This window comes from Chrysemys picta, chromosome 12, assembly GCF_011386835.1.
Source record: "Chrysemys picta bellii isolate R12L10 chromosome 12, ASM1138683v2, whole genome shotgun sequence".
Lineage (NCBI taxonomy): Eukaryota > Metazoa > Chordata > Testudines > Emydidae > Chrysemys > Chrysemys picta.
Window position 1 is genome coordinate 54,356,968 of NC_088802.1, and position 13,386 is coordinate 54,370,353.

The 13,386-nt window shown below is 55.5% G+C and overlaps 2 protein-coding genes across 8 annotated transcripts in view; one reads left to right on the forward strand and one right to left on the reverse strand.

Annotated features, from left to right (window-relative positions):
* SDK2 (sidekick cell adhesion molecule 2) overlaps window positions 1-3,213 on the reverse strand; it is a 175,248-nt gene extending 172,035 nt beyond the window's left edge. For all 7 annotated transcript variants that reach the window (XM_065563709.1, XM_065563705.1, XM_065563703.1 and 4 more), the window contains exons 1-2: window positions 3,091-3,213; window positions 1,988-2,057 (exon numbers count right to left, since the gene is read on the reverse strand). In XM_065563709.1, the coding sequence (XP_065419781.1) occupies window positions 1,988-2,057; window positions 3,091-3,198 (178 nt within the window). In that variant the 5' untranslated portion in view covers window positions 3,199-3,213. The remainder of the gene's footprint in view (window positions 1-1,987; window positions 2,058-3,090) is intronic.
* The window catches only part of RPL38 (ribosomal protein L38), a 280,950-nt gene that overhangs the window by 24,893 nt on the left and 242,671 nt on the right, over window positions 1-13,386 (forward strand). The gene's annotated exons all lie outside the window — the stretch shown is intronic.

Genomic DNA, 13,386 nt, shown 5'->3' on the forward strand with positions numbered 1-13,386 from the left:
TATAAGAACACAAGAGCGGCCACACTGGGTCAGACCAATGGCCCATCTAGCCCAGTATCCTGGCTTCTGACAGTGGCCAATGCCAGAGCTTCATGGGGAGCGTATAGAACAGGGCAATTATAGCGTAAGCCAGAAATCTTCCCCTCCCAGCTTCTGGCCATCAGAGGCTTATGGTCTCCCCCAAGCATGGGGTTGCAGCCCTGACCATCTTGGCTAATAGCCATCGATAGACCTCTCCTCCATGAACTGACCCAGTTCCTCTGTGAACCTGGTTAAAGTTTTGACGGAGCGCCACTGTCTGCCTCTCTCCTTGCTCAGGAGTAGGAGAGGTTAGACTTCAACGTTAGAGATTAAATATCGGCAGATTGGCCACTCCGTCATCCTGCCCTGCTCCGTGCAGCACACAGGCAGGGCCGGAGCAGCCCCAGGTGAGGGTTGGGTTGCGTTCAGCGACAGCACACCTATTGCTGTCCCCTAGAGGCCCATGCCAACCATGTGAAACCGGGCGGGGCAGCTCCAAACCAGACCACCGGGGAGAGCTGTTCACCGGGGCTCCCTGGTGGGGGCGCACACGAAGGGGTGAGGGCAGGTAAAGCTGCATGGGAACATAGAGAGAAGGGAGGGATTCTTGGGGGCTAGTGGGGTGAGGCCATTAAATGGCACTGAAGGGGGGGAGCCCGTTTCAAGGGGCGCAGGGATACGGAAGCCGCAGGAGAAGCATCTGCTTCAGTCAAAGTTCTGATCAGCTTCCCAAGTGGCTGCTGGCAGGTCCAGCTAGTCCCCCCAATCCTCCTGTGCAACAGCTTCCAGCCCCAGACACCCAGGGCGGGGCCCCGGGCTACAGGAAGGAGCCCCCAGTTATCACGGCAGCCCCACATCCCTGGGGGAAAGAGCGTTTAGAAAGCCCGTGGAGACGTGGAAGGTCTCATCTCTCAGGGCGGAAGTCTGTTACCACTACCGTCAGCCTCCAGTGTCTTTCCCATTAGGGGGCTCGGAGTCAGAAATCCTTGTTTGGAACATCGGCTCCCACGTGCCCTCACTCGTACAAACAACCTAAAGCGGCAGCTGCAGGATTACGAGCAGGGCCGATTTGTTATTATTATACAAATACTTTTTGAACCCAGCACAAATTCTTCCAGATCCTGGCAAAAAATTCCTCCCAGCAGCTCCAAAATCACAGACTCGCTGGCCTTCTCCTACCTGCCCCGGAGACCTGAGTTTTCCTTATTGTGCTTGGAGGAAAAACCACCACCCCAGAATCAACCCCCAAGGCACGTCGGGGATTTCTCTTTGTTACTTGAACGATGGAAGTGTGACCACTGGGGTAGTGACCTCCTCTGCCCACCTGCTTGGGGTTCAGATGTCTCCCCTAGAGTTCCACAATCCACAGTCCAGCCCCCCCAAATTCCCAGCCTGGCATAGTTACTTGTTTTTGAGCTGGGTGCAAGCTTTTCTCTGCAACCACCAGGGCTGGAGAATTTGTTTTCTTTTTTGAAATAAGGAAGGCTGAGATTCTCACTTCATCTCCGGAGCTCGGGTTTTAAAAGAAGCCATCACCGAAGATCGCCACAGCTGGCAACCCCGAGCTTTGCTCAGCTACCGCCTCAGAGACCAACGCTCGGCTTTCTTCGAGCCAACCCCCGCAGCTGGATTAGTGGCAGCGAACGGCTTTTTGAAAAGGGCTGAGTTCTCCCTCTCAGCAGCCTCCTTTGATGCTGGGACAATGGGCTTTTGAGTTGTACCTGGGCCCAGAAGCAAGAGCAAATGGCTCCGATACGTCTTAGGAACACTTGCCAAACGACACTTGGGCTTTTTATAGCATCTCACTGTTTGTTGTTATAAAACCATATTTTTAACAAACTGTCCCCCCGGCAGCCCTGGACTCGGCCCACGCCCAGGCATGGGGAGGGGAGAGCTGGCAGGCAGCCTGGAAGCGAAGACTAAAAGAGCAATTTTAAGAAGTGGTGTGAATGGAAAAGACTCTTACCGGTTTCCTGCTGGGCACACCCGCCTCCACACGGCTGCAGCTCCCTGCGGGCTAGGCCCAAGCCCCAGATCTGAAAGAAGGGCCCAGCTCAGAAAAGAAAACAGCACTTTCCTCCTGGAGCACATCCTTCCTGGTACAGATCCAGCGAACAGCTCCACCCTCTGCACAGGTGTGCCGGAGGCTCAGGCAATGAGCAGCACAGGTGTGCCTTTGCAAAATTTCCTGCCAAGGCTTCCCTGAGTCTGGCTGGCCCCAGAGACTACAGGTCAGCTGGCCCAGCTGGTCCCTGTGGGACCATATTGGCCTACAGAGCAGGTTCTGCAAAACCAACAAGCCCTCTGCGGTTTTACAAACTCCAGGCAGTTTCTTTAAAATTCCCAAGGAAACAGGCTTGTTGTCTGGCTTTGAACTTTCCCCTTTACCATTTCTTACCCCATCACCACAGCCTCGTGCTAGCGTCTGAGAGCTGGGACGTTACACCCCGTTCAGTCCAACGGGCAGCAGCAGGCCTATCTAAGCACTCGCTCACCCCACCCCCTCTGATATTGGGGTGATTGTCAGGGGAGGGACTGGCACCAAATGACTAGAAACCTCAGTGACACCCCAGGTCTGCAGAATTGCCCACCCCAAATGTTCAAAAATAATCATCAGCCCCCCCCTCCCCCAATCCTGAGATTTGCTAACAAGTCCTGAGATTAAAAAATAAATCAAGTCTGGTTCTTTCGATTTGTCTCCTGTGGGTTTAGGGGTCACATGTTCAAGCTTTTCTCCACAACCTCCAGGTCTAGAAACTTACTTCTTGTTTTTCAAGGAGAGCGGAGAGTCTCTCATCATCACAGAGCTCCCGGACCTGGGTCTCTAATTGAAACCCCAGCTCTTGCGAGACTACAGTAAAGTCACACGAGTTGGCAGCCTGGGGTCTGCCCATTGCCTGTGCTGACAAATGGGGGAGGGAATTTTGTCTCTTAGAAACGCGTCTTTGATCGGCCTGAATCCCCCTGAGCTGGGGGTCGGATCAGCCTGAGACTATGGCTATGGGCAAAGCTTCACCCAGAACGGCACCTCGAACCCTTCGCTTCACCACTGCGATGCACCTGACTTACCCGCGGGCTGCCCGTGTCATGGGGCGATTGCTCTGCTCTCACTGGCCTGGGCCTTCTGGATCCCAGACAGCCCTGAGGGGAAGGCAGGGCTGTTTGCCAGTACAGCATAGCCCATCCCCTTCTCCTGCCGTACCCCACACGTACACATGGCTGGACCACACACCGGGTGCTAAGTCTGCTACCGGCTTTGGGCTACCAGGGCAGTGCGGCGACGACATGTCAGAAGTCTTTACGGGAGCATAAATTGCCCCCGGCCCAGACGTAGCATGCCAATTGTGCTTCGGCAGAGGAGGAGAAAGCACGGTGTACGGGAGACTCCCGTGGTATTCGCACACCAGCCGGCACCGAGCAGGCCTGCCTCTCCGCATCAGCGTCACACAGCTCAGGAGGGCCACGGCCCCTCCCTCTGTAATGAACCTTGCGGATCAAGACTTTATTTTTTCCCCCAGTGTCCTAGAAGCCCCGGTGTTTCCTTGCACCATGCGTCGAGGCTGGGATTAGAAAACTGCAAAGAAATCCCAGAAGTGGCCAGCAGTCCTTTCGCAAACACCTCTCAGCAACATCGCCCGCACGTCAGGAGAGTGACGGGAGATTGACCCCAGACAGCGTTATTCTCTTTGACAGAGATCAGCGCTCGCCCGCTCGCTCTCCTTGCCGATTACATGTGGGTCAGACATTTGCATGACTGTTAACTCCTGATCGGCCAGCGTGGGAAGGGTCTTCTCACATGGTTTGCACACAGCCTGGTCCCAGGACAAGCTACTTCCCAGGGGGCGAAGGGGAGTGGATGGCTCAGAGAATTAGGAAGGAGAGAGAAGGGATTCAGTGTGATGGAAGTGCCTAACTCACAAGTGCCAGCCCCGGAGCCTTTCACCTTTAAAGTCTACATGGAAGGAGTTTGGTGGATCTCAGTCCGGTCCCCAGTGGACCGGTGTCCACATCACACGAACTGGCATCACAGACGAGAACAGCTCAGCCTGAGGCCTGAATTCACAGCGGATGGAAACAGGATCAGTTCCTTGGAATCCCATTACAACGAACACAGAAACTGAAATACCGCCCCAGCCCACCAGCCAGGCCCACTGAGGCAGAATGTATCCTGTTGGGGACTCAGGGGCATGGGCAGGCGGGGGGAGCCCAGGGCAGAGGTCAGGTCAGAAATGAGAGGTACGTGCAAAGCAATGGCGTATGGGAGAAGCTTGCTCACATCCTGCCTGCATGGTGCCGACAATCCTCTCACGAGCGAGTTCAAATTCTTCGATTGCGCGGAAGCAAAGGCCTGGGGAAGGGGGGAGGGGTGTGCAGGGGGGGAAGAGGGGGCGCTTCCCTTTGTTTGCAGAGCTCCGTGTGTTTGTTTCTCCCGGTATCTCGTGGTTAAAGCAAATCCGCAGGATTACCGCTCTTTATTTGCCGCGGTTCTGTTATTGCGGTTTCTGCCTTGTTAACTGGGAAGCGGCACGTGCCCGAAGGCCCCTGCTGGGTACGATGCAACGTGGAATTGCAACGCTATGAGCCACGCGGCTACAGAGCCCGCTAATGATCAGAGCCAGGGAAAAGCAAACTGCAGGTGGGAATCTCTATGCTCAGACGTGCCAACCAGCCCCTGCCCCAGCTGCTGGCGACGACTCCAGCAGCCAGGACTGACCCAGGCTTTTATTCGTGGGATTTACAGGCAGAGGGAGGGAGCAGGGTGAATTCTTCCCAAGGAAATGGGCTTTTCAGAGGGTTTGCCATGGGCCATGGCCGGGCCAGTCATCTCCCCTTGGGCAAGAGCCCTCACCCAGCCCACTTCTAATTTTGGCCAGTAGATCCATGGATACACTGGCCATGTCCCTGCCCCCCACCCTTGTGCTACAGGGGTTGGGGTCTTCACAGCGTTCAGCTCCGTGGCAGTGAATAAATCCCGCCCGGCAACCTGAGACCCCCAAGGGACTGATTTTCAGTGGCTCAGCCCCTCTGAAAAACAGGGTCCCCAGGTGTCTTGACTTGGGCTCCTGAAATACAGAGGCACCCAAAAAATCAGTGGCCACTTCTGAAAACCTTGGCCTAAGTGACTTGCCCAAGGTTGCCTTTCAACTCAGTGGCAGGGCTGGGAACAGACTCCCAGCCCCCCTCGCGCTGTCCGCTAGCTCAGGGTGCTTTGCATGGAAAGGGAGCTGCAGAAGCACCTGTCCTGTTCTCTCCATGGTGTAGGGACTGCATCTGCCTCTCCTCGCTCACTGGACCGGATTCTCCGCTGGTGGAAATCAATGGCGCTCCCATCGGCTTCCGTGGAGTGACACGGGTTTAGGGCCGCGGAGGATCAGGCCTGCTGCACGCACCTTGCCTGCTGAGGGTTGTCTACGCTTGGAACACGACAGCGGCACAGCTCCGGTCATGCTGCTTCAGTGTAGACACTTCCTACACCAACAGGAGGGGCTGTCCCCTCGGCGGACACACTCCACCTCCCCGAGAGGCGGTAGCTAGGTCGATTGAAGAATTCTTCCTCTGACCTAGCGCTGTCTACATGGGGACGTAGCTTAGCTCGACGTCGCTCAGGGGGGTGGATTTTTCACACCCCGAGCAACATAGCTGGGTTGACCTCACTTTTTAGTGTAAACCTGGCCTGAGAAACGACTGGCCCCTCTATGCTCTCTTAGCCTGGGGCTTGGGGAAGGCAGCGTGCCGGTGAGCAGGCCGCGCTGGTAACAGCGGCTTTACTGTCACTTTGCCAGCCTCGGTCGCATCTGCTTCACGCCTGCTTGGCAGAGTTTTCATGTTGTTCTCAGTGCGCCGAGCTTGAGCTCCGGCCTTGCTTTCCTCCTCTCTGCGCTGCGGTCAGCTGAGCCACGTGTATCTCACCTCCTGGGATTGTGCCTTTCAGAAATCGGGGGATACCAAAGGTTGGTGCCACACAATGCAGCGTCGAGCGCTCGCTCTGGCGGTGCAGAGAAATGGCCGCTTGCAGGCAGGTGCGGGGCGTGATCAGCACGGGACGTGGGGACAGGCTCAGCCTTTGCCTCCCGGGAAGGGATTTTAGCCAAGAAAACAGCATGTTGCAAACCGCTGATCCACCTCTTGGGGTGCTGCGTGAATGGGCTGCAGGAACACGGAAGTCCTGTCTCTCAAACCGGGCTGCTCGGTAGGTCCTGCGTAATGGGAGCCAGAGAGCGGCACTCTGGGCTGTGGTTTATGGATCAGAGGGCACGGGCCACCTGTTTCTGATCCAGCAAGCCCGGCAGATCATTCATGCTCCTGGCAGCTGGGTAGGGACAGCTGGGCCAGAAGACAGCTGCACATTAGCTCTGCTTTTGCAGAGGCAGCAGGATCTGGTGGATAGGACACTGGACGCGGTCTGAGGTGACCAGAGATATAATTCTTGCTCGGCCACTGACCTTCCGGGGGACCTCACATGCATCACTTGCCCTCTCTGTGGCTCCATTTCCTCTCCCACCCTTTATCGGCCTCGTTTATCCGCGGGCAGGGACGGTCTCTCACTCGGTGTTTGTGCAGAGCCCAGCACTTCGCCGGAGTCTCTCGGTGCTCTCGGCATGCCAAAGGGTTAGGGGGATCTCAGTTCTGGTTCAATGTGTCCCCTTCTTTTTTTGGTTCAATGTTGTTGTTCATAATACATATTAATAATGCACTTTATTCTCCATATCGTCATTCTTACCGGTGCAGCCCGGATTGCAGGAGCTACAGAATTAAGTGATAAATAATAGATAATAATAGTAGAAAATAGTAAATAATATATTTACAGACTAACATCATAAACAAGGCAGAGTTCAAACTCAGCTGGAAAATTCCAGCTCCCAGGACATCTTGCTGCAATACAGGAACCAAAGGCCAAATCTACCAATGTATTTAGATACCTAAAGATGCAAAGAGTGCCTAAGTGAGTTAGGTGCCTTATCTGCAGAGGGTTCTGTCAAACCCCCTTGATAGCTTCAGGTGACTAAACACCTGACCCCCAAATCCTAGAGACAGCATCTGGTTCTTGCGAGATTGAGCCAATTATTAGCGATAGCCCTGCAAACTGTATTGCCTACTAAACGCGGACACCAAATGTAGCTGGTGCCCTGACCCCAGCAAAGCCTGGATCTGGGAATAATAGATCCTCCTGAAATCTGGATCGGTTGCCACACCTTCTATTTTAACTGTCTACACGGATGATAATGGAGCTGGGGTGGTGGACCGGGTGTTCTCATAAAACTGGATTTGGTTTTGACTGGTGAACTGTTAATGCATGTGGAATATAGAGAGCCAGACAGAGGGCTTAGCCCCAGAATAGCTCTCAGGTGCTCCCAGGGGTGAATTGCACCAGACCACCTTTCATTTTTTTAACTAGGAAAAAACAAAACCAGTAATCGTTGATCTTTTCTTTGAGCATGGAGAGCCCCACAGAATGGCAGCTGTGTTACACTCTGGATAATGGATTCAGGATGGTTCCTGTGGAGTAATTATGTTCAATAAGACTCTGTCAATACAATTTGCTGTCAATTGTCACTTTGTACAGTATCAAGCCTAATGGGTTCAGGTGCGTGGGGGAACGGATTGACCTAGAAAATGCTGATTCATAAAAATATAAGCAAAGCTAATGCAGGCTGTTTATCAGCCCATTTAATTTCAGGCAGTTGTGTTCGCGCAAATCAATGTAACGCTCCAGCCCTTGTTTGCTTAGTGAGTTTCATGCCGGTGAAATGTACCAGACAGACAGACAGGAAGACTGGAATCTGCACAACTGAAACGACACAGGAGCAGCGTGGGGCACTTTTCCCTGCCCAGCCCTTTGCGAGATGTGCTTGGAGAAAAAGGACAGGCTAGCGGTGAGGGATCTGGAGATCTGCGTTCAGTTCCTGGTGCTTCCCATGTGACCTGGGGCAAGTCGCCGTTCTGTGCCTCAGTTTCCCCATCTGTAAAATGAGGCTAAAACCCCTTTGTCTGTCTTATCTACGCAGACTGAAAACTTCAGGCCAGGGACTGTCTGCCACTCTGTGTGTGTGCATCGCTTAGCCCAATGGGGCCTTGATCTTGGTAGCCACTACTGCAATAAGAATAATAAATACCCCTTCCCCCCACCGCTATGCCTCATCTCTGGGCTGGAGGAACCAGCACCAGTCACTGGGGTGGCAAGAAGTTCCCATCTCCATGTTCATCCTGTCGCCGGCTCTCCTGAGCCTATCACGAAGGGGCACCAGTGACTGCGGTAATGGGGTCAGCTGTCCACTGGGAGCCACAATGCCCCCCTGTGACGCAGTAGGGAGCAGGGTGGATTGACCTGGGAATGTTGTTTAGATTTACTGGGGCTGTCTGCATGGGGGATGGGAGAGCAGGGGATGACTTTAGGTGAGGGACGGTACCTGAGCCTGTAACCTGAGCCAGGAAGGGGGTGGGGCGAGGCGACACCTTTGCCCGGGAAACTGGACAAAGAGAGAGTGGGAGAGAAGGAGGGGGAAAGAGCCTGCTGGAGGGGTTTTTGGTTTCAGTTTGGAGCTGGCTGGGTACGGGGAGTGAGGGCAGATGGGGCTGTCTGGCTCGCTGGGCCCCAGAATGGACCCGGCTGAGGGGTCCCGTTCTCTGTACCTACAAGCTCTGTTTTAGACCGTGTTCCTGTCATCTAATAAACCTCTGTTTTACTGGCTGGCTGAGAGTCATGTCTGACTGCGAAGTGGGGGTGCAGGACCCTCTGGCTTCCCCAGGACCCCGCCGGGGCGGACTCGCTGTGGGAAGCGCACGGAGGGGCATATGCTGAATGCTCCAAGGTCAGACCCAGGAAGGTGAAGCCGTGTGAGCTTCTTGCCCTGAAGACAGTCTGCTCCGAGGGAGAGGAGGCTCCCCAAAGTCCTGACTGGCTTTGTGGGGAGCAGTTCCACAGCATCGCCCGGGGACTCCGTGACACCCCCCAGTTCATTCCATGTGGGCTCCTTAGGAATGAGTCCTTGGGTCACTAGGAATGGAGGGGGCATGGACGGTGTCTGGGAATGGGAGGCAAGACGCCTGGGTTTCACTAGTTCCCTGTTCTGCCGCTGGCTCGGTCTGGAGCCCGGTGCCCGCTGCGGTGGGTAGGTCGGGGGGTAACGGAACGTCCCCCTGGAAGGCCCGTGAAGCGCTGGGTATTATTGTCACGGAGAGCGACCCGGGAAGCCACAGCCTAGAGCAGGACAGCTCTCTGTGCCAGCCCCGGGTGTTTCAGACAGCTGGGCCCACGGAGCGCTCTGAGTGAATCATAAATATTGTCTGATAATCAGCCGATCGCTCTGATGACTCTGCGGCCTGCTGGGCTCCTCTCTGGAGCGCACAGCCCGGCAATGGCAAATAAAACCCACTCAAATGCGCCTGGGAGGAGCCGGCCTGGCCCAGGGGCCCCGTCCCTCTCTAAGAACATGGCTATCGCCTCCTTTAACGCCATAGGAAGCACAGCCTTTGCCTGAGCGTAGAGCTGACAGGACTCCTGGGTTCTATTCCCAACTCATCCACTGATTCATTGCGGGGCCTTAGGCAACTCACTTTCCCCCTCTGTGCCTCAGTTTCTCCACCAGGGCTAAAGATTAAAACACCTGGACAAAAACCCAGCCTCAGGGTTGTTATTATTATTGTTAGCACAGGTTCCATAATGTGCTGGAATCCGAGAGGCCTCCGGGGCAATTCTTGATTTCCATGTATATTTCAGATCCTCCGTTCGAAACAGTACACCCGACACGGATTGGAGCAGAATCAGAGTCATGCTTGAGGGCTGCCAGCAGCTACCGAGCCCAACCTGCAGGTGCAGCCGAGTTCTTGTGTGTGCATACCAGGAAAGCAATAAAGGGGAAAGATCCCAAAGAGACGCAGGAGAGAGCAGAATTAGAGAGAGAGAGAGAGAGATTAAACACACACACACAACAGGGCAGAGAGCTGGGGAAATTGACTTCTTTCTTTTCCCATTATGCTTTGCAAGGTGAAAAATACGTTATGCACCAGCCCCCACCTGGCGACCGCAGTACTGCCTGATGGGGTGAGATTTAGAGAAGCGGGGGTGGGCTTTGGAAAGGGTCAGATGGATGCCGGAACAAACAGCTCAGGGTGCTCGGAGTGAGATGGGGGAGATCCGTCTTCCTGACTGCAAGATAAAATGGTTACATTTCAGATAATTCCAGGTAGTAAATTTTTTGAGTCCCTATAAGCTAAAATCAATATTGGCACAACTGTGCGTCATTAAAAACTAAATGAACATGACAAAGCCAAACTGCAGCCTATTAAACAAATGAGTTTTCTATCCACACAGGCACAGCGGGTTATTAAATTCTTTATTACCGGCGCATCGCATTTTATAAAGGGGTAAAAAATACGTCTTCTTCATACAAGGTGCGATGTGTGATAGAGGCCGTGGAAATCTGACCTTCCCAGAGCCACTGAGAGCTGATCGTCCTCTGCTCCAAAATGTGGGATACAAGGAATTCCTACTGGAATGATTCAAGTCTTGCAGTGGGAGAACAGGGTCCATAAGAAGGAAGAAGGCGATGGCTGGATTTTCCTTGAGCTGGAAATCCTCTGCAGTGGCGTATGGCAGTGAAGGGCCCACACCAAAGTCCCCTGGACTCTGAGCGAGAGGAGATCTGGGCTCAGACCTCATGTCTGCCTGGCCTCATCTCCGTGCTGAGCTTTGCCAGCCCCCAGCTCTGGGGACGGCTGAGTCAGGATCTGAGCCTTGCGGCTGGAGCTCATCTCTAGAAATCCTGCACCTGGCGAGGGCTGCTAGGGGCTCCCATACTCCCGCTGAACCCTCCTGACCTCAGCACTCGGGCCAGCCCCAGCTGGAGAATCTCTTCATGGCAGGACAGTGGCCCTGACCAAGCCCCACCTGGAAGTCCGGGGGCTGCGTGCCATGGAAGAACAGATCTTGGCCCAGCTTTCCTGCTGTCTGCTCAGTCGCCAAGTGCCAAGGGCGCTGCTGGAGCCTGTTGCGGAGCTGGCAGAGCCACAGCTGCCACATGCCCGGCCCCACGGAGGATGGCTCAAAGGGCGATCCCGCTCAGAGCACGCGCACAGGCAGGGCCCTGGGACGCCTGAGCCGCCGCCGCAGACAGACGTGGCTGTGATACAGGGCCGTGCGCCTGTGCAGGGATGGGGCCTGGCATGCGGACAGGCAGAGAGGAACCACACTGGGGGTTACCAAGCAACGGACGAAGAACCCCGGGCTGGATCCGAAAACAACAACCCAATTCCGACAGTCATCGGTGGGAAAACGGGTCTCCTGGATTCACTTCTACCACATCGGCTTCCCCACTGCCTCTCATCTCCGCTTTAGATCGCCAGCTCTCTGGGGCACAGGCGGGCTCTGTTCTGTGTCTGTGCAGCTCCGAGCATCCTGGAGCCCCGCTCCTCCGCCCTATTGCAATAGCCAAAATAAACAACAATAGTAGGTGACCCTACTGCAGCTGTCATTATTCATTATTCAGCTTTGGCAGAGCCCGGAGGCCTCATTCAGGACTGAGCCCGCGTTACGCACTGTACAACGCCCACACATAGGAAGACACAGTCCCGGCCCCAAAGACCTCCCTGGCTCGGTCCATAAATGCCTGTGAAGAACTCTGAGATCTGCAGAGGAAGGTGCTCGAGGTGTGATGATAGCACCATTATAAATGTCCCACAGCGCGACCTGGGGCGTGTGCACATCCGTTCTGGGCATGTACAGCAGCTGCAGGGTCAGCGGCATGCACGTGGGTATTCAACGGAACAGCAATCCTACGCGGCGTGTGCGTTTCCATCAAATCGCTCCAGCTCCCAGGAGATTCACCTACAGTCTCCCGTCAGGCACACTGTGCGTGCACCTGCCTTCTAGACCGTGTTAACGACAGGGAGAGCAGCCGGCTCGGGTGTCATTAACCGGGGTGCAGCTCACCGTCCGTTTACATTTACTCCCCGGAGGAGCCGGGAGCCCGTGCCGGAGGCTGACGGGGGAGATGGCCAGGGTTGCTAACAGCGATCCGCGCGCTGGGAGCGTCCTGCGTCCTGGACGTGGTCTTTGCCATCCCATAGATGAGGTGGGAGCAGTGTCCACATCTCTGTAATGGCACACAAGTGCTGCTGCGTACCAGCACCCAGGGGCCCCCGGCCTGTGACAAAGATAATGTGACCCTGCTCCGGCTCTCAGGATCCCATCTGTACGCGAATGATCCAGCTTTATCCTTCACTCCCTCTCCCCAATCCAGGAATGGCAGGGCCCATTAATTGCCTGGCCCAGTTCTGACCGGCCCTAGCAATGGAGCTCCCGCGCCTTCCCCTGGGATGATCCACCACTGTCCCAGAGCTCGCAGTCATGAAATGCCTCCTGATACCGAACCCACATAGTCCTGGTTCTCACATCGCAGCCCATTCCTCTCCTGCTGGGCTACGGCCGATGCCCTCTCCTTGCAACGCACATCCCTCCCTGCGGCATCCGTCAGCTCGGACTCTGGCATCACAACATCTGTCTCTTCTCGGGACCAGGGACCTCCCAGGATGGGTTGGGAAAGGGGCTTCCAGCTGCTTCACATCTGGAAACCAGACCCTGGCCATTTCAGCCTCCTGGGCCCGAGCCGTCTGGCCTGAGAGGGGCTCGCCTTTGCCTGACAATCTGTCATGACACACGCTTGTGACGTGCGTCACCCGCCCACGCACCCCGTTAGTGCCTTCTCCCTTAGGACAATGGCGAGAGATGACGGCCCCAGTCTGGAAAAGCAGAACCAGCACTGCACTGAGTTACGGCTCCTTCGTGCCCCAGGGCTGGCTCCCGAGCGTGTCAGCTCAGCCAGGCTGGGCGAGGGATAGCGACAGGATTTGCTGCGGTTGGGGGCGAGGCGCAGAGCTGGGGGGCCGGGGCTCTCTCTTTGATCTGGTTCCAAGGCTGGCCCTCTTAGACAATTACCCCAGAACTACCCCCGCCTGGCGCTGAATGCCGAGCCGCAGGGTGAACTGGTGTAGGGTGAGCAGCGTCGGGCTCTATGGACTAACCTCAAGTGCCTCCCGCTGTTTGGAGCATCAGGGGCAGGCGCGAAGGGTTTTAGCGCCGCGACGTTGCTTAGCACCGGTTAACAGACGGCTCAGGCGCTACCAGGCCTGGGAGGCCAAGTGAGGGCGCCCAGTGTAATGGACCTCCAGGGGCTGTGGCTGCAGGATGGAGGGTGTCTTTAGATTCTTTCATCCAGGAGCAGGATGTTCCCAGGACCGAGGTCCTTGGTTCTCCAGGGAATGTGTGCCGCATTTAACCCGCTTAACAGACCGCCCCCCCCCAGCATCGCATGGGTCCTATGCCCACTCCTGCGTGAGCTGCTCAGTAATTGGGGGGTTCCATGGGAA